This window comes from Coturnix japonica, chromosome 21 (assembly GCF_001577835.2).
Source record: "Coturnix japonica isolate 7356 chromosome 21, Coturnix japonica 2.1, whole genome shotgun sequence".
Classification (NCBI taxonomy): domain Eukaryota; kingdom Metazoa; phylum Chordata; class Aves; order Galliformes; family Phasianidae; genus Coturnix; species Coturnix japonica.
In genome coordinates this window covers 4,103,004-4,122,264 of record NC_029536.1, presented here as the reverse complement: position 1 = coordinate 4,122,264, position 19,261 = coordinate 4,103,004, and the positions used below count along the sequence as shown (strand labels likewise).

At 43.2% G+C, this 19,261-nt stretch overlaps 1 protein-coding gene across 3 annotated transcripts in view; it reads left to right on the top strand.

Annotated features, from left to right (window-relative positions):
- CAPZB (capping actin protein of muscle Z-line subunit beta) overlaps positions 1 to 19,261 on the top strand; it is a 48,879-nt gene that overhangs the window by 3,132 nt on the left and 26,486 nt on the right. For all 3 annotated transcript variants that reach the window (XM_015882316.1, XM_015882314.1, XM_015882315.2), the window contains exons 2-3: positions 9,520 to 9,609; positions 18,273 to 18,394. In XM_015882316.1, the coding sequence (XP_015737802.1) occupies positions 9,520 to 9,609; positions 18,273 to 18,394 (212 nt within the window). The remainder of the gene's footprint in view (positions 1 to 9,519; positions 9,610 to 18,272; positions 18,395 to 19,261) is intronic.

The following is a 19,261-nucleotide window of genomic DNA, read 5'->3' as shown; positions in this document are numbered from 1 at the left end:
GGAGAAAATGGAGAATGCTTGAGGAAGCTGCTCTGCTTGTTTCCTAATTATAAAGTTGTAATTTTCCGCAATGGATGCTGTCGGGGTAGTGCCAAATGGAGTGGCAACACAATCCTTCTGGCCGTTTAGATGGAATAAATCTCCTAAGTTCAAGAATCAGAAATAGGATCTGTTTCCTATCTGTGGTTGTCTAAAATAGGCTTTTATTTAGAATTACTTTAATTGCATTAGGTAATACCTGGTGCTTGGTTTCCTAGAATGGTGGTATCAAAGCATCAGACTTCCTTGTATTATTTGGTTCTCTTCTTTGGCCCCACTCTCCTTTAGGATTTAGAGTGGAAGTGTGCAGTGTGCTGTGAGCTTGTGCTCTATGTGCTGCCTCATCCGAGCTGGGCTGAAGCATTACAGAATACATCTGTAGGCACTTGACTTATCTGGCTGCCCTTCCCATAAATTACCTGCTTTATTCCTAATGAATGCAAATTCAACTTTGCTGCTTTATATTCCACCGGCGTAGCTTGTGCTGTTTATCAGCACAGGGTTGATTTGGGAGCCCTGCCTCTTGGTTTAAACCCATAAGACATTGCTGTAAGTGTTCATAGCTCACATATAGCTCACATAGCTTGTTGCAGAGCAAGTCATTACTGGTGTTGCTCTGATCTCAGAGAGGATGTCCTCCAGGTCTTTCAGTAATGGAAAGCAGAGCAGAGTTCTTGCTTTGTGCAGTGCCTTGGGATTTCCATCACGTCCTTGTTGCAAAGTGGGAGGGCGAGCAGTCTGGGTGAAAACAAAACCTGAGATCTGAGAATTTTAGCACCATCAGCCAGACAAGAACAAGAAGAGCACTTAAGAGGATTTCGTGTGGAAGGAAAAAGGGTTGAGATGGCGCTGAAGACATCAGCTTAGAGGTTGCCTTAAGCCATCAATCCACGCCACCATAAATGAAATACTTTTTTATTTCCTCTGGGGTATTTTGTGTTCTTTCAGGTGATACTTTCTATCTTCTATGTTTGCTAAAGTGCTGAGCTTGCAAGTGATGTCCTGTAACCTGGCTTCCCCTTTTTGCTTTGGGAAATAGCTGGGTTTAAAAAGAGCTTGCTGAGGTGGCTGTGATGGCAACTTGAGACAGGCTCAAGAAACAAGAGATGGTTTTGTTGTTTTGCTTTTTTTCCCCTTCTTTAGGTAAGTTAATTCAAGGGATGAGAAAACTGGGAAATGAGGTAAAATATCAGCTGCATCAGGCTGAGAACTGCGTTTATCCAGTGATTCCTATTGCTGTGCAAAGCAAGGGGTCATGTTAAAGAGCTTTGGGTGCAGTGTGGAGAGTGGATGTGATCTTGGCTCAATGCTGACTGCTATGCTGGATGGCCAAGTACAGCTTTTGTATGGCTGTTGGTACAGGTGGAGGTGCTGCGGAGTGTGGTCAGATGGAAACTGGTCAAATGGAGTAACTGAACTTTGTATGAAACTGAAGGGGAAGTCTGATGTGGATTAGGATTGGAAAATAAGTGCCTTAATATAACCTGCCTCTGTTACTTAAATGTATTAAAACCCTGGGAAACAAATGCATATCTGGATTGCAATCTGACTGCTGCTCTGACTTGGGGGTAGGTCAAGCATGTGCATAAGCAGCAAGAAAAGCATGAAAAAACATGGAAACATTGGGTTTAACTTAGTGATATGGCAAGTGATAAAGCATGAATATCTTATTGGATGGAGATGGGAATCTCATGGCCCTGGTACAGTAAAACCACTAGCTTCCTAGTTTAAAACTTTTATTACCACTAGATCCTTTGGATGAAGCTGAACTGTTTGCAAGCTTTGAGGTGTAATCAGCAAGGTGCGTTTCGCTGGGCACAGCCGAAAGGCATATTAACCTACTTTTGTGACCTTTTAGGCAATGGGAGAATGCAGGGGGATGAGAGCTAATTAGATAACCCCTCCCTGTCTCCTCGCTGCACTGCCAAGCATCCGATTACTTGCCAGAGTTATCCCATGAATTTACAACCCCAGCTACGAGACTTCAGGGCACTGGAAAGTGCTGAGCTAGTCCTAAAGCAGGAGCACCAGGGCTGCACTAACAGCCCAGCATGAAGCTGTGTTGATTAGGTTCTCAGTAAGCATGTCTGTTCGTAGTCATTTGGTGACAGTGTATGTGCCTCCCTGCTGCTATAATAACATGTGCTTTCTCTCCAGTTTTTGATGTTAGTATGAAAAAAGATCTAGGTTGCAGTTGGCTGAAAGGAGAATGTGGATCTGCCAGGCCAGGAGCTGCTCACTTTATGCACCATCTGATTTGGGTAGCTCCTCTTCTGATGCTTTTCGTGACCAAGTTGATTGGGATGTGAAACAAGCAGCACGTAGGACAGAGCAGTGCTTTGAAGAGATCATCTGGGATTAAAAGAAAGCATCTCATGCAGTGCATTCACAGATGGTCAGGATGGCAAATGGCAGTGTTGAGTCGCAGGCTGGGTTTGCAGTGATTGGTTTTTGTATTTGAAAATGAAATGGAAGGATTTCCTGTTCTAATCACACCCATCTGAAGGTGCTACATGCCCTGTGCGTTCAGTTGTGAATCCACTGGTAAGCAGGTAGCTTCTTTGAGAGGTACCCAAGTCTGATACCTCAGTGCTGTCCTTTGGAAAGGGACTGTGGCACACAATGGAACCTCCTGTTTTGGAATCTCTGTTCCATTGCCTTATTTCAATGGCTGAGCTAACCCAGGTAATCAGAAGCAGTGCAAAGAAAGAATGAAATGGGAGGATGGGGGACAAGAGACTCAGTAATTTGGGGTACATCTGCAGGGCTGAAGCTGAGATAAAGGGAGGTTCAGCCAAAGGGCTGATAGGGTCAGGAAGATCCTTTGAACAATTTCCTGTTACAAGTTCTCTGAAAACTTGTAGCTGCATTGGGTGAGTCAGGGTGAACCTGCACGTGGGGGCAGGGGAGCTGTGCCTTCAGTCTTGAGAAAGCAAGAGGTGCTTACCTGCACGGTGCCTTGTACATGCCGTGGTATTTGTGGAGCTACAGAAAGGGATTAAAGTACAGTGCTGACTTGAGTCGCGAGGAAATATCTGGAGGCATCTTAAGTTACTGGCTGCATTAAGTGACACTGAATGGTTACAGTGTCAGAAAAGCAGCCTGCGCCGGGATGTCTGCAGTGGGGTATGTGTGTGCTTGTGCTGCAGCCAGCATCTATTCCGATAGCAGAGCTACTAGGCAGATAGACAAGCTTTCATACAGAGCGGTTGCAAGACTGGGGATACATTCTTATGTTCCCTATCTATAGAAATATCTAATGAAGCAGATGCTATTTTGTTTTACATCCAAGCTTAAACCAAGCAAAAAGTCTCTCACAACCATTGTGTGTTAACATCAGCCTAATTAAATTTCTTAGCGTTGCTTAGATTAAGGTGGTCAACTCTGCAGTCAACTTCAGTGACTTTAATCCCATTTATTAAGAGCTAGCAATGCGGTTTTGCTGTCTGCAGGTTTGCTGTGCTGTCTCCTCTTGACTCTTTCATGTGGGGCTAATAGATTGCACATTCACTTGATGCCATGATTTATTGGGAAATGACTTTTTGCAAACTTTACGCTTCACAGGAATTCTTGGCAGAAGATGAAAGCCGGTAAATTACATTGTCATGTTCAATGACAAGTTTAATAAATAAAACATTGTTTCTGTTACCCAGAAGACAAACACTGGTGCAGAAATCATTAGTGATGGTGGAAAAAAAGGTCAAGATGAATAGCCTGTTCCCAGAAAGCCTTGGTGCTGGTCCACCCTGCTTGTCTGTTTGTTGGACAGATGACAGGCTTGCACTGGGCTTTACATCACACCTGTGGATGTGCTGGCAGGAGCTGAAATGCCTCTAACAGAGACACAGCCCCAAGGAGTGTAAATTGGCTGCAGAATGTGCTGCTGAATTCCTGCTTCTATGGCAGAGAGAGTTACAGTCCATTGGCCTGCCCCAAACCATCAGGGCTGTTCGGTTTTCCTCTGTCGGTGTAAAATAGTTTGACAGATAGTTGTTCCATGAGACTGAGCTTCTTAGTAAGGTAGTGTAATGAGCTGTGGTTTGTTTTGAAACTGCTGGATGGAAATGCCTTCGGTGTGCTGTAATCCACTCGGTAATTGTTGCTGAGGTTGAGCAAGAATGTTGGGTAGTGCCCTGTGAGCGCCGGGCAGTGCTCACCTGATCTGGTGGTAACAGTGAATGAAGTCAAAACACAGAGGTTGAGTCAAAGGGCACTTGAAAGCATCTGCTCAAAGGTAAAGCAGCGAGGATTTGGGAAGAGGCTTCCTGCAAGCTTTGAGAAGATCACTGAGTGTGCCTGCAGGAATAGACCTCTCCAATAGTTGCTCCTATATGACCAGTGCTGCTCTTTCCATCCAGAACTTGCCTTAGTTGTGCTGTCAGCCTGAAATAGTGTTAACTATCCGATGTCACTAGCGTGCTGGTGGCAATGAAACTTAAGCTGTCTCATTTTGCTCTCCTTCCCGTGGATTATTTTAGTTCCTCTGCAAGCCTTTGGAGCAGATGTCTGTGTTAATGTCTCCTGCAGAAGATCTGCAAAGAAGAGGTGCCTTGTGAGTGCCTGTCTTCGAGGTTTGTCTGTTCAGTTCATTGACCAAAAGCTGGTCAGGGTTGTCCTCTTGCTTTTTGACAACATCTTTTGTAATCTTCAGCCCTCCTTTCACATCTATGGAATGAGCTTTCTCAGCAGCTGGCCTGTCTTGTTTCATCTTGACCACAGCACTAAAGTAACAGCAAACTGAGCTAAATGTTACTAAAGATATGTGATGGCCATAATTGTTTAGGAAGATAAAAAGCCTCTGGATCCCATCCGAACAAGAGAGTAGTCCCAAGAGGAGGAGTCTGTTTGCGTCAGCGTCACGATCAAAGATTATTAAGAGAACTACTCTGTATTACTATCCGTGATGTAATGGATCTTCAGCTTTTACTACATGCGATTGTTTCTTAAGTGTGCTGTCGGACTTTCTCCCACTGGTGTGCCGTGCTGCCAGGAAGCCTTGATTTACAACAGCCTTTACAAGTGGCTTTAAATAGGGTCTGCCAGAAGAGGGTTAATAGACAAGGGGAAAATGACGAAGGAAAACAGATTGCAAGGGGTGTGTGCAGCTGATGGAAGTGTCATGAATGCAGGGATTCATAGATTGGATGAAGTTGTTCCCCTTCCCATCTAATATCCTAAGAAGTGAATGCTGACAGCCCGTTGTGCTGGGAGCCGGCGTGGAATCCTGCTCTTAACATACGGCTGTGCTTCTCATTACTCAGGGTTACAATAATTCAACCCTTTGCTAAAGCTTCTAGCAGTAATACTATCCTATTGTGTAATTTGAAAGAGGAGGCTTCTGCCTTTTGAGCTCGGGAAGTTGGCAAGGAGTAAAATGACGAGGAGGATGGGAAGCCACGTATCTGTTTCAATTAAAGAAATTTAGTGTTTAGTGCCACAAAGCTGAAACATTAGTCAGACATTCCTGTTGGGGAGAACTGGCAGGAAATAATATGATTTACAATCTGGGGTATGTCTGCAACATAAAAGGAAGAGAAAAAGCCATTTGCTGGTTGCGTACTTCTGGTCCTGGATTAATTTACGGAGGTATTTTGCTTGTAAGCCGACCAGCGATCAAAGCGCTCTGATGTGTGATTGCTTCAAATTGCTTAAGTTAAGCAAATATTCTATTTTCGGTGTCCCTTTGGGTCTTTATCTTTTATTTCAGTTCTCTGAAAGCTGAGATGCCAGTTTGTACTTGAAGTTTGGTAACTTTTCACCTTCCAGGCTGGAGCAAATCTGAGTACGAGCAGCTTGCAGACCTCCAGGTCATCACCAGGGGCCTGGCAGCCATGCTGTTATATAGCCAAGCCAGAGCCTTCAACTGGTAAACATGGGCAGCACTGCACAAATAATGGATGTTTTCACATGTGCTTTGTTTTTTTTAACCTTAATCATAACTTGTGAAGTCATTTTTTAGGTCATTTAGTTCTTCTCAACTTGCATCAGAGACTGGAGACAGCGTGGGTTAGTGCAGCACATCCAGACCTGGCATGGATGGGCATTATGCTGGCTTCTAGTTGGAAAGATTTGCTGCCCAAAGTGGCTTATTTCCCAGAACAGGATGAAGCAGGGAGAGGTGCCCAGTGCAACAACACTTGGCTGCCCCAGCTGGTCTGTCTTGGTTCAGGAGCCGAGCTCAAGGCAGTGCTAATATAGGAAGACAACACAGAAGTGAAACCAGTCAGGTTTGTTTTTTGAAGAAAAAGCTGATTTTTGTTTGTGCTCAGCAGCAACATAAGCAAATGAGCAGGAGCCGTCCCAACACAGCTGTGGGGGATAAGGAATTCAATCTGTAGTGGTCAACCTTTGAAATGAGCCTTCTAAAGCCTGGAGTGTGGGTTGAATCTCAGGTAGCTGCAATAGCGAGTTGGGAAAACCTGGGGAAGCAGCCTATGAGTTTCTGTACATGTATGGAGTGACTTCCTTACTCTGTGCAGCTCACATCCACTTTCATGCTAGCTGCCTACACATGTAAGGTCAGAGGAGTCCCTTGCTCTTAAGTAACAATGACCTTAACGTGCCCCTCTTTCAGACATTGGAAGGTGGAAACAAACTAGTTTACTATGTAGCCAACAAACTCTGCTCAAAACAATCAGACAACACTGTAGTCACTTCCTGGGTTCTTCCTTTGTGCCTTCTGTATTGAAGGACATAGGTCCATCCTCAGCCTTCAAACACTCCTGCTTACAATATGAACAGGATAAATAAGCCAACTATGCTCTTATTAACTGCCTTTTTTTCAGCCTCAGTGCTGTGCTGAGATGAACAAAGACTTGTGGCTGTTTTGAGAGGGTTTCTGTCTTTGCTATGCTTGGCTTATTTGCTACAGACAGCAGAGAAGAGCAGAATGCAGGCAAAGGAAGCTAAACAACTACTCCTATAGACATATTCATAACATTTTGCCCTGCAGTGGTATCATGGGAGCAGTATAGCAGATGCTTAAGTAGAGATTGTAGATAGCCAGATATCTTAGAGAAAACTTATTAAGGAGCTTTCATCTCAGCTAATATTTTCAGTCTTTGAGATTCCTATGATCTCTTAAATCCTTCAGTGACTTGAGCTGTAATAAAACTTCATTTAGAATTTCTGTCTGAACTCCCTACTCCTCCACAGGAGTTCTGTGCTGGATATAACAGTGGGATGAGGGGAAAGCAGGCTGGTATCAAGTAAACACTAAGCTCATTAAGTCCTGCAGCCTCAAAGCGCTTGGCTTCAAGTCCAGGCTGAGAGCTGGCTGTCTGATCACCTTACAGAGCTGGGGAGTAAGCCTCTCCATGGCTAAAGGCAGGAATTCTGCAGTGTTTTGTCTAGAGGTTTGGTTCCTAAAAGCCTCGCTTCCCCAGCACAGAAAGAGGCAGAAGCATTTGTTCCTGGTGGAATTACCCATTTCCTTCTGAACTAGGGCGTAATAAGTGCATCCAGCACCCAAACATATGGCTGTGCTGTTGAGTGTGCTTCATATTGCATTCTTGTTTGGACCAGCGTGGATTTGTGCTGGGTTAAAGTCACCATATAGCCACAAACTTAGGCACAGAGATACATCAGAACCTCCTTTTATTTCAGTGCTTTAAGGGATCTGCAAGCAAGCCATTCAAATATTATTTAAATACTCTGCAAGGCTGGAATCCTGCTGTTCATTCTTGTTTCTCCTTCAGGAAAAGATATGCTTCTTGTTGGTGTATGCTTGGATATTTTTGTGCTGTTCTTGGTTGCAAACAGCCACTTGTGCCAGCTGTGGCTGAATGCCTTTAAGAATCTCTGCCTTAAGCAGTCTTGCTCATGTATTTTCACAGCTGCTAATGAATATACTGTTATAAAAGTGTCAGTACAAGTTCTTCTGGTTATCCATAAAAGGATTCTGCAACTGCAGAAGATAATCCTTCACTCGATGCAGTTCATTTCGCGACTGCCATACTATAAAACACCTTTGAGATTGCACTTTAATAGTGGCTTTTAACATTATTATTTCCCTAGTTTTTTGTCTGTCAAACAATTGCAGCTGGCAGAGCAGGAGAGAGCACTTCCGTGAGCGTTCCCACGATCCCCAAGCAGGGAGCATGACCTTGCAACCACATACAGCTCTCCTTCTGTGACGTATGAGATAGCAGGAGGTAAAGATAATACTTGGTGTCATAGATCCCCTGCCTGGGCTTGGCTGATGCAGAGAGGTGAGTTGATGCCTACCTGCCTGTAGAGCTGGAGTGTTTTACCAAATGTAATGCTCAATAACTTAAGAAATAGGTTACCCCATAATCTCACCAAACCGGTCTGTCTATCTTGCTGTCCATACAGTATTTACCTTTTGATAATGAATAGGCAGTGCCTTTTTAGATCTGTTTTCATAACGGATGGCTGCTGAACCGAGGACTTTTTCAGTTGCCAGGGTTTGGCTTATCTGCACAAAGCTTGAGCTCCCACTTCTTCTCCCTGGCACGGGGGCTGCTACTTGAATCCTGTGGTAATGCAACTGCTTCAGTTTTGAAGACTTTAAGTACATCTTAGAGCTTGGTTGAATGTGAGGAAAATTAAGCTTGTTGTATATGGGCAGCTAGAAGTAGAGAAACAAAAAGAGAGGGGAAGAAGAGTGAAAACAAACTTGCTGTGCTTCAGGATGGTGATGTGCTGATGAAAGGAACGTGCTGTTGGGTTTGCAGGGAAGTGACTCTGACCCTTGGTGAGAAGAAGAGCAAAAGGTTGTGCTGGGAACTTCGTTCTGCTCATCAAGTGTCTGCAATAACATCTGTTGCAGACTTCCCGACTCTGAAATGATTTTTAGGCTTTCTTCTTTTTCCTGTGTGGAATTGTTGGGAGGCCAACTGTAATAAATCCCATTGGGGTGTGTTGCTGTGGTTTCTCAAGAGAATTAAAGCTGTTGATTCCTTAGATACAGGCAGCTTTTGGATTGTCTTTTGGAATAAGAAGGCAATAATGGATCATACTGTGTGCGTGTTTCACTTTGCTTTTTGGTAAAGCTGAAGGAGGGGGAGAGAAAGATCTGTCAGAACAGAATTTGCCTTGGTACTGATTGTCTTGAGCTGAATGACACAACACGAATGAGGAAGTGCTAAAATTGTTTCAGGAGAAGGAACTTTCAGTTCCCTAACCCAGATTAATGCTGAGATAGCGTGGAAAAACATTGCACTGAATGTTTCCTGAAGTGTAGGAGACAGTTTTTGGTGAGGACTGAACTGCTTGGTGTTAAATCGATGGCATGACACCACATTAAACAGTGGCCTTTGAGCTGGGCTTTAGAACACTTCTTGCAATGATCAGTGTTGAAATGGTTCTGAATGGTGTTTTATCAAATCTTTTTGATCTGCAGATGGAACTGCTGTCTCTCTCCCCATTAGGAGGGTTGACAAGCACTACAGTTCTCGTTCATGTGACTTTGTACTTATCTGTGCATACTGTGACACAGGGATGTTCTTGTTTCTGCAGAGTGACCAGCAGCTGGATTGTGCCTTGGATTTGATGAGGCGTCTGCCTCCGCAGCAGATAGAGAAGAATCTCAGTGACCTCATTGACTTGGTGAGTACATCATGCTCCAACCAAAGAATGACCGAGTCCTGGGTGTGACAGATCTGGTATGTAAGAACATTTCCTGAGGCATCTCCCAGGTATGGTGATGTGAAGTTCTCTCCACCTGTTTTGGCACAGTTAAAGAACTGCCCAAACAACACCAGTTGTTTGTTCTGGGCAGAGCAGCAGGTACTGCTGTGTGTGCATGGAGATGCTTTTGGCTAAAGGATCATCAGCACCTTTCTTGATGAAATCAACAGTTTGAAGGCTGCTTTTCATTAAAAATAACTGAAGAGTTCATACAAGTTGGGCACATGCCCTCATACATGAGTATTCTCTCCAGGTTAGTTACTTTCCAGTCTGCAGTTTGACATGGGACTTTTACCATAGATGCAGCAGATGTACAATGACACGTGCTTCAGGGGCCTTACTGAAACAAAATATTGCAGGACTAGAGCACTGCAGTTCTGGAGAGTGTCCAGATCTATTTATACATTATGACATACCAGGTAGTCTGCAGTCCAGTGAGTATCTAGGAAGGAATCCTTGCCAACTACCTTGTGCTGGTACCTGTTTTCTGCTTGCCCATTATCCTTCCATGAACTGGTAGCAAAGTAACTTAAGTCTTAAGCAGTGCACATATTCCCATTCTCAGTTCCATAAGGTTGAGTTGTGCATTCTGTGCTATGCATCTAGGTTTGCAATAGTCTTGTTAGTGTCAACTGTCCCTGAAAACTGTGCCACAGTTGCCTCTAGAGCAGGTTAAAGTACTACTAAATGCAAATGTAATCTGTATATAACCAACAGTATAGGAAGCTGGGAAAAGTATTTTTCCACTGTCCACTCTGAATATATGATTTATGCTTAACAGTATTCTGACCCGAGCTTCCAGACAGGGATACTGAGTTTGGAACAGAGCTGTAAGAGCTTTGAATTAAGACTTTCTTCCTATTTTCCTGTGAGAATTGGTGGATCTGAATCTTATGTGTGACTCTCAGACTAGGTTTGTCAGCCACTTTAAAATCCTGGTGTTCCTGCGTGTAGCATCTGCTTGAACTGGTACCTCTTAATTAAACTGCTTAAATAGCATCCAAGCTGTTTGCCATCTTATCTTGCAGAAGAGTGGCTGCTTAACAGGGAAAAACTTAGCTGAGGAGTCTGTTCCTGAGTGGTATTGCAGCTGGTGTTGGTGAGCTTGGGAGGAGTCCTATGGTGAAAGAGCTCTAACTGACTGAAATTTATCAAACTCCATTTAAATATTGCATTTGGTTACATAAGCCAGGATATAGGTAAGAAATCTCTATGGGTCAGGGAAAGAAATCATTCCCTCCAGGAAGGGATTATTTCTCTTTCTTGAAACCATTTAGTAATTGTCTACATCTGTGCCACCAAAACTCCTGGCAGCTCAAGGCATCATTCTTGTGGCTGTTGTAGGAGGTAGGACACAATAACTAAATCCTTGTCTGATCTGGTCTGATACAGTAGGTTTTCTGATGAAATGCGGGGGAATGAGTGGATATCAGGGTCTGAGCAACTCCAAGGGGCATCCAGAACAATGAGTTTTTTGGGGAGCTATGGTAAGCCTGACCGTGTAATTGGTATGAGGTTTTTCTAATGACTCAGAAAATTGCTAGTTGTAGGAATTACTTTTGGATGGTGCTCATTAGTGCTCTACATGCCTTCCATCAGCAGCACGCTCTGGGGGCTTCTTTTCATATTGAAAGCGTAACATGAAACAGACCAGTTTGAAACATGCCAAAGAGGAAGGACTCGTACAGATCCCCCCTCATTAGTTCTGCAGTCCTTTCTGTGGGGTGGAGATGACATAACATGTTAAAACCATGATTTGTTTAGAGACATCTCTAAACCTCTTCTGCAGCCCAATCTCAGCCTGACCTCCCCAAGACAGAAGCCTACAATATTTAGATAAGAGCACTATATGCATTGCCACCTTGAAAGAGTTCCAAAAACATCACGAGCCAACCTCTAGCAAATAGGTTTTTAGACCCTTCTTGGCAAGTTTCATCCAAACCTTTACAGCTGATGATTTTTATTCTGTTTGCTTTACCATTACCAGACAATAACCTCCTTGATGTAAAAGGTCAGGCCCTAAACGCGTGACGAGCACGAGCAGGTTCATTAAGTTTGTGATAGAATTATAAAAGATGGCACCTTGACTTCTGCTTTCTTTGCATTTAGTTTCCTTGCTTCATTACACTTCCATTCTGGAGTAGACTTGGTGCAGAGACCCAAGTCTTGTTGTTTCTTTTAAGTCTCCTGTGGGAAGTACAGGTTATTCCTTGGTCTATTTGCAGTTCAGCTTTCCATCTGGATAGGATGTTTCCATCTGATAGGAGTTGATCTGTGGAATGATGCATAGCTACTGTTTTGATGCTTATTTAAACCTGTTGAAAGACAAGGATGGTGACTTAAAGGTATCTTTGTATGCAAAGTGTTTCCAAAACGAATCCAGAAAGAAAGTAACATCTATTTCCTAGCCTTGTCATGCTGCTGGGAAGAACAGCTATGCTAAATTTCCTCTCTCGGGTCCCTATTATTCTATACCCAAAGCTCTGCTTTTTAATAAAAGAGCATTTTGGTGCCAGGAATATGTTCAAGGCTGTCCATTACTGCCCCCAAGTGTTAGGCTGACTAGGCAAGGGTCCCAAACTTGAACATGAAGTAAAAGGCTGGGGGAAAAGAATAGGATTTTTGGGTCACTGGCCCTCATCAGACCAGACACTTTTCATTCATTAGCAAAACAGTTTGTGATTTGCCCTTTTACCACATCTGTTGTTGCTTTTTCAGACTGCAGAGTCCTCAATTAGAGTTCATTAGAGACCTTGTCAATCACAGGACTCAGGAGCTCTGCCTGAAAGAAGCTGCGCAGGGTGCTGGTGATGTGCGTTGGCATGGAATGCACTGCTTGGAGTTCAATTAGCTGTTATTTGTAAAACAGGCTACTTGGAGGCTGTCAGAATGTGCAAGAGGACTTCTAAATCACTAGCAAGTGTGTTTAGTGCAGGTATATGCCTTTTTAAGGGCAACTTATTTAAAGTATTTTTGTGTAATGCCTCTGGAAAATCATATGAGGGTTACCTTGGAGCTTGTACCTGTCAGCCAAGTGTGGGATGTAAAGTAGCATACATGAAAAAGGCATGAAGTGATTGCACTGCTCATGCAAATCACGCTTCCTGCCACTAGTAAGGAGGCTGGTAGTGCTGCTAAATGGCTTATACTGACAGATCAGACCCATTTCAGGGAGCTGCCCTCCTCCTTCCTTACTGTGAAGGTGACAGTTGTGCAGTCAGTCAGTCCTCACATACCTTCAGCTGTGCTCTTTCCAAAAGAAACAGCACAGAAGACATCAGCTTTCAGGTGGAGCTATGGAGAACTTCTGCTAAGGAGCACACAGCAGGTAGGAGAGCAGTGGCTCAGTGCCACCTTCTTGACACCTTTCCCATCACAGGATAGAAGAGGGGTTGGCTGTGCTCGTGGGCCATATGCACAAGTAACGAGTCTGCAACAGGGATGTCTTGATGACTTTGGCTTCAAGTATGGAAGTTGATGTGCCCTCTGTGTTGATAAAAGTTAAGCAGGTTCCCCCTGCAAGTGAGAATTTCCTGCAGAGTGTTTAATTTGGGTGTTTGCCTGTGGGTGCATGTATAAATTAAATGAAAAAATCCAGCTGACTCGGAAGAATTCGATGGCTGGCATGAAGGTGAGCATGAAGAACTGTCCTTATAGAACTTGACTGCAGAGCAGTCATACAGACTTGCCATGACAGGGTTTGCTCTCAGCCATGACTTTCTTTGTCTCTCTCCCTCGTAAAGCTGGTATTTAGCTTATCCCATTTTTATTGTGTTAAATGTGAGGGCCTTCTTGTCATAAAGACTCAGGTTCTTGTTGCCACAGAAGAAACAAAGCTCAAGTTCTTCATCTATTAATCAATTGCTAACCTTGTTATGTGTTGTTTTCTCCCAAGGGTTGTTTGCAGTTTTGAGGGTGACCATCTTTACTTGATGTTTCTCATCAGAGGAGAATGCTTAATTATTTTAGTAGCATGTGTTACTATCTAGAAAGTCCCAGAGTGATGAATTTATGCCTGTATGAACTTCAGATGTTGAAATATTTGAACACTATTCATGAGCTTGCTTCACATTGTGCTTCCAGGCAAGCCTCAGATCTGCTTGTGTGCTTTCAGTAACAGAACATACATTAAGCTGGAGAATTTATCTTCTGGAAAACTGCACAGACCATAAAGAACATGAGAATGTGACTGGAGCTTTATGTATTTGGAATCCAAAAGCCTGAGCAATCTGCAGTACTGTGAAGAAAGATAAAATAATTGAGTACAGATGGCTAGCTGAGCAACTGGTGATGGTGGAAGATTTTCTTTTAATGAAAATTAGAATAAAATTCAGACTTTAGTGTGGAGGCAGAAGGACACTGACCAACCAGAGCTGGGTTTCTGCCCTGCTGCTGGTCCTAAGCTTGCTGAGTGCTGTGGTGGGCTCCAGGCTGGCAAAGAAAGGGGCTCTGGCTCTGGGTGAATTGATGGTGGGTGAGAGCCAGGTTTCCATTTGGTGAGTAGCTGTAAGCAGGAGCTTTTCCAACTAGAAAAGATTCCCTCTGGGTATCTTGATGGCAAGTGGACATCGCAGTGCATCTAAATTGTCAATAGAACACTTGGCATAAAGCTTGCAACCTCCCCATGTGTGAGGCCATGCATTTCTGTTTCACTTCTGGCTTCAATTTCACCTAAGTATTTTTCTTTTTAAGCCTAAACTGTACCTTTCTTTCAGGCTCTTGCCATTGCACTGCTGCTGTTAACAAACCCTTGAATTGCCTGTTTAAATCTTTTCCTAAAGGAATATAGGGAGGGGAATCGCTTGATGTGCTTGAATCCTAATTAGAAAACTATCTATGTTTTTTTAAAGGTAGTGGGGAAAGTTAGACTATAGAAACACCAAGAGGAAGGACTGCACAGAGTATGTATGCCTCTGCCTTTCCCATAGCTGTCACTGGGTATCTCCACCACCAGCTGGATGCACGGCCAGGACTTCCCAAGATATTGATATGCTGTGATGGCTCATGGGACTCAGGACTGGTAATGGGATACAGAAGCCTTCACCTACAGGTCACTAGTCAAAAAGTGGGGCATCTCATTGTGCCTGCCAGATGGCCAGCTTTTGTTTCTCACTAAGCTGCATAATGCTGAATTCCATCCTGGTTGTCACCTTTCAGAGAGTTCAGATGCACTTCCTTCAGCTAAGCTGAAAATGTCTGTAATTAATTTCTGCCATGACATCACTAACTAGGGCTGCATCCTAATTAGCATTTGCCTTTTGCCAGCAAAGCAAATAGATTTTTATTTCACTTCTGCAAATTGTTGCAGCGTTGGACTTCAGTGCAGAGATACTCGAGTAAAGCTGAGCTGTTTCCAATATCAATTTCATCTGGCCTTGAACACAAAAGTCCATTTAAGTGTCATTTAATAAACAGAGCTTAAAGAATGTGCGGCCTTTGGACATCTGATGGATCAAATTAAGGTTTAGCACTGTGTGGATTTGTGGGAGTGACTTTACTGGTGGTTTTAGGCCCAAGATGAGTGGAGCCAGGCTTCCTTCTCGAGTTTCCACAACATCCGTTCTGCCGTGTCTGTGTTCTGCAGGAACAGGAAAATCTGAGGCTGTGGAATGACTCAAATTATAATAATATTTTATTAGATGTTAACCCAGAGGGGAGGAACTCAGGCTGCAGATGGGGGTCTGGTGCCAAAGCAGTTCTGCTGCAGAAGTGCTGGTGACTTGCAAGGGCTCTTCGTTGCTGTGGAGTGACACATGCAGGGTTTATTGTGTGAGTTGTCTTAAAAGAGAAAAAGCAAATCAAACCCATGAGTTCACACACATCTAAAATATTCAGTTTCCTGTTTGCATGAAGGTTTTAATTAAAAGCAACTTGTCGTGTATGCTTTTGGATACCTGTTTGTTACAGGCCCTGAATCAAACAGCAAATAGATCTGAATGCTTGAATTACTTCTGGAGCTCCATCTTCCTTCTGATTCCTTAAGGAAAAACGTTTCATCTTTTAATTCTACTGCTTCTAACTTAGTTTTCCAGCAACGTGAGGCTCCTGTGGAGGTCAGAATGTACTGACCACTGCATAAACATGGAAAAAAAGAGGTATTTTTAAGCCCAGAACCTCACACTAACAATATTACTGTTTCAATTGCGAACATGATTCATTTCAGTCAAGGCTGCTGGAAAAAAACAATGATGGTAGTGTGCTCGGGTTGCAGGGCTAGCAAGCCAACCCATTAGCTGTTCTGAATATGTAAGGTGAAGAATTTGATGCAATCCAATGAGCGTGATCAAAGCCAAGGTAGAGAATGCGTATCCGATGTGAAAGGCTGGAGTTTACTTCTTTATCCTTTACTGCTCATTTACTTCAGTCTTTTTAAGGGGCTAATTTAAATTGCTAATTTAACCAGCAAAACAGCAGTAATTGTTTTGGTGATATGTTATTTTACCAAGAAGTGAGATGAGAGGGAATCATTACTAGGTGAGCTGCTGTGAGAAGGGTATGGTTTTGACTTTGGCACGAGTGATTATTTGTCATGATAGCAGTCGACTTAATTAAAACACTGTCCACATACCTGGCTTGCTCTGATGGAGAATATTGTTACACAGGACAACAGAAACCTTGTTCAACATGCAGGAGAGTATGCTTAACTCACTTTCATTCTGTTTCTCCTTCCTTTGTACTATGCATTCATTATCTATCTCCTTGGGAAGAAAAGAAATCCATCCCCCCAAGCAGTGCCCTGTTGCAAAGTATGTGCTGCTGAATGATGCTGCTATTCAGTTCCAGGCTGAGTCGGGGCCTCCCAAGAGCCCTCTTTTTTCTTTACTGATGTACATCGAGGGTGGTCTTGCTTCATAGCTGTGCATATGAGCTGCAGAATAGGTCATTGAGCTCTTATTTGTGGAAACATGGGTGTGCCATGGACCGAATAGAATTAATGATGGCTTTTAGCTCAAGATACAAGGCTAAGATTATATTCTGCACGTGACCTGCTTAAGGCAGGAGAAATGGGTGTCAGAATAGAGATGGGAGCACACTCTGCTTATGAATCAATCCATCCCCGTACAGCCAAGGTTTTCATTGCAGTAATGTTTACTCACAGTGGGGTGATGAATCAAATCAACTCTTTGAAAGGGTAGACAGCAGCAGGACAAGGGGAGATGGTTTTAAGTTGAGGGAGGGAAGATTTAGGTTGGATGTCAGGGAAAAGTACTTTACTATGAGAGTGGTGAGGTGCTGGAACAGCTGCTCTGTGGATGCCCCGTCCATCCCTGGAGGTGTTCAAGGCCAGGTTGGATGGGGCCCTGGGCAGCCTGGTCTAGCATTAAATGTGGAGGTTGGTGGCTTTGCCTTTTAAGAGGCTTTGTACAGCTCATACAGATTGCAAAAAATATCTGTGCTTATGCACATTTCTGTTACTGAATCACCCAGGGAGGAGTTTAGTAATCATTACTACATAGAAATGAAATTCATTGTTTTTAAGATGTAAGTAATGTGTCAAGGGTGCCTTCTAGTCACTGAGAGCTTGTGCTGTTCCAGTAAGAAATGCAGCAACACCCTCAGCCTGGGATCTCCAGGAGTGGCACATCTTGCTGTTCTGCATGGAATTTTTGGAATTTTAATAACAAATCCTTACTTTTACATTATGAAAACAAGGGTTGTAAACACAGGAAAAAGCCTGCAGCTGTAACAGCACAAGAAGAATCATCCCAGCGACCTCTGAGCACCGCTCAATAACAACCTGACTTCTTTTGCCTGTCTTGGATGTGAGAATTTGTGGAGTTCTGTAAGGATTGAATAGGACTTTAAATGGGAATTTGTAGGTTTGGTCTGGTTTTGTTTTATCCTGAGGGGTTTTTAGCTGGTGATCTTGCATCTCGGATTTGTCTTCTGCAGGTGGGGATGATGCAGTCATCCCTGTGTGCTTGGGGTCATTGGGTTTGGAACCACAAGGCTTAGTGCTCCACATCCCTCTATGGCATCTGAGTGTTTTGCAGTGATGCTTTAACCAAAGTCCTACCTCTACTGTGTTTTTCTCATTCTTTTCTACCCCAGGGATCCTTTAGTAAATAAATAAATGCACCTTAACCCCCAGAGGAGAGGGGTGAGGGGATTTGCTATGATCCTTAATGCAGGAATGCTGACACCCATGTAGGAGATGGGTTTGGTTTTACACGAGCGTGTGCATATAAATGCACATATTTTTATTAACCAGCATGGTAATGGTTGGCCAGCTGCCTGGAAACTGTTCTAAACTGTACCCGGAGTGGGAGCTTGTGAAAAATACATTAGTGCGTACGGATGGTGTGTTCTTTTAGCAGCTCTCTGCTTTCCATTCCATTATAAATATTTGCCTTGGTTCATCAGTCCTCAACAATTGCTTTACTGGCCATCCTTGGCAAGAAGCTGACATTCAGGCTGTGTATGTTTAAGCATACTGGACCACACCAGTGGTTAGGTAATTAAATCTGAAATTATTGGAGGTGGGCTGTAAATAACAAAAGCTGTTCTTAGGGATACCGCCCTCTCTTAATTTTAATCTTATTGCCTTCTCTCTCTGTCATTGTTTCTCCCCCATCCTTCAGGTCCCAAGCCTCTGTGAAGATCTCCTCTCCTCTGTTGATCAGCCATTGAAGATTGCACGAGATAAGGTGGTAGGAAAAGACTATCTATTGTGTGACTACAACAGAGATGGAGACTCGTATAGGTGAGTTCAAGAAAGGACCAATCTGGTTCACTTTCTATATCAGAGTACTGAAGTCCCTTCTCCCTCTTATTCTCATCCAAAAAAGGGAAATTTAAATGATATTAAACTATATTAAACTCATCTTGGTGATGAATCTGAGACTGTTTCAAATCCTGTTCTCTTGAGTAAGAGAATACATCCACTGACTGTGGAAACAATCCTAAGTGTTTCCCCGATGCAAACATCTTCATCACCTAACAACTATAGAATGCTTTGCTTTCAGACATTTGTGGTTGTGTGGCCGCTAATCTGATGACCTTTGCAGCTCAGGTCTCTGTCTGTCTGTCTCAGGAACAAGATATGTTTTATCCTAGAAACCCCAGGACTTCGTGTGTTTTCTGTACCAAGATTTGTAGTCATTCATTTAAGCCTAAAATCTGATGCCGTTATCCCATTAAAGGGCTGACACTAATGGCTTCCTCTTAGGCTTCCTGTAGCACAGTTCTATCCTTGAGGACTGGAACCAATTGGATCCCCAGAACTGTGGTGTGAAATTAAATCACCTCTTGTTGTAAGGTTGTAAAATGTTTGGAATGGCTGATAACAGAGAAAGAATTATTGGTTCATACAAAGCAGTGTGGACTTGCCAGCTGGGAAAAGCTTCTTTCAGTTGCATTTTCAAGGGGTTGTTCTCATTTTGGACATGCAGTGTCATTAGTTCTCAATGAAAATCTTGGCCTTAGCTTTTAGTGAAGGAAAGGAATCCCTTTCTACCAAAATAGCTCATTTATTTTGAGAACTGTAGGCGAGGACAATGAAAATATTTGAACAATATGAGCTTTAGATAATTATAATAAATTTCAAAGTGGAAAGGGCTGTAATAATACG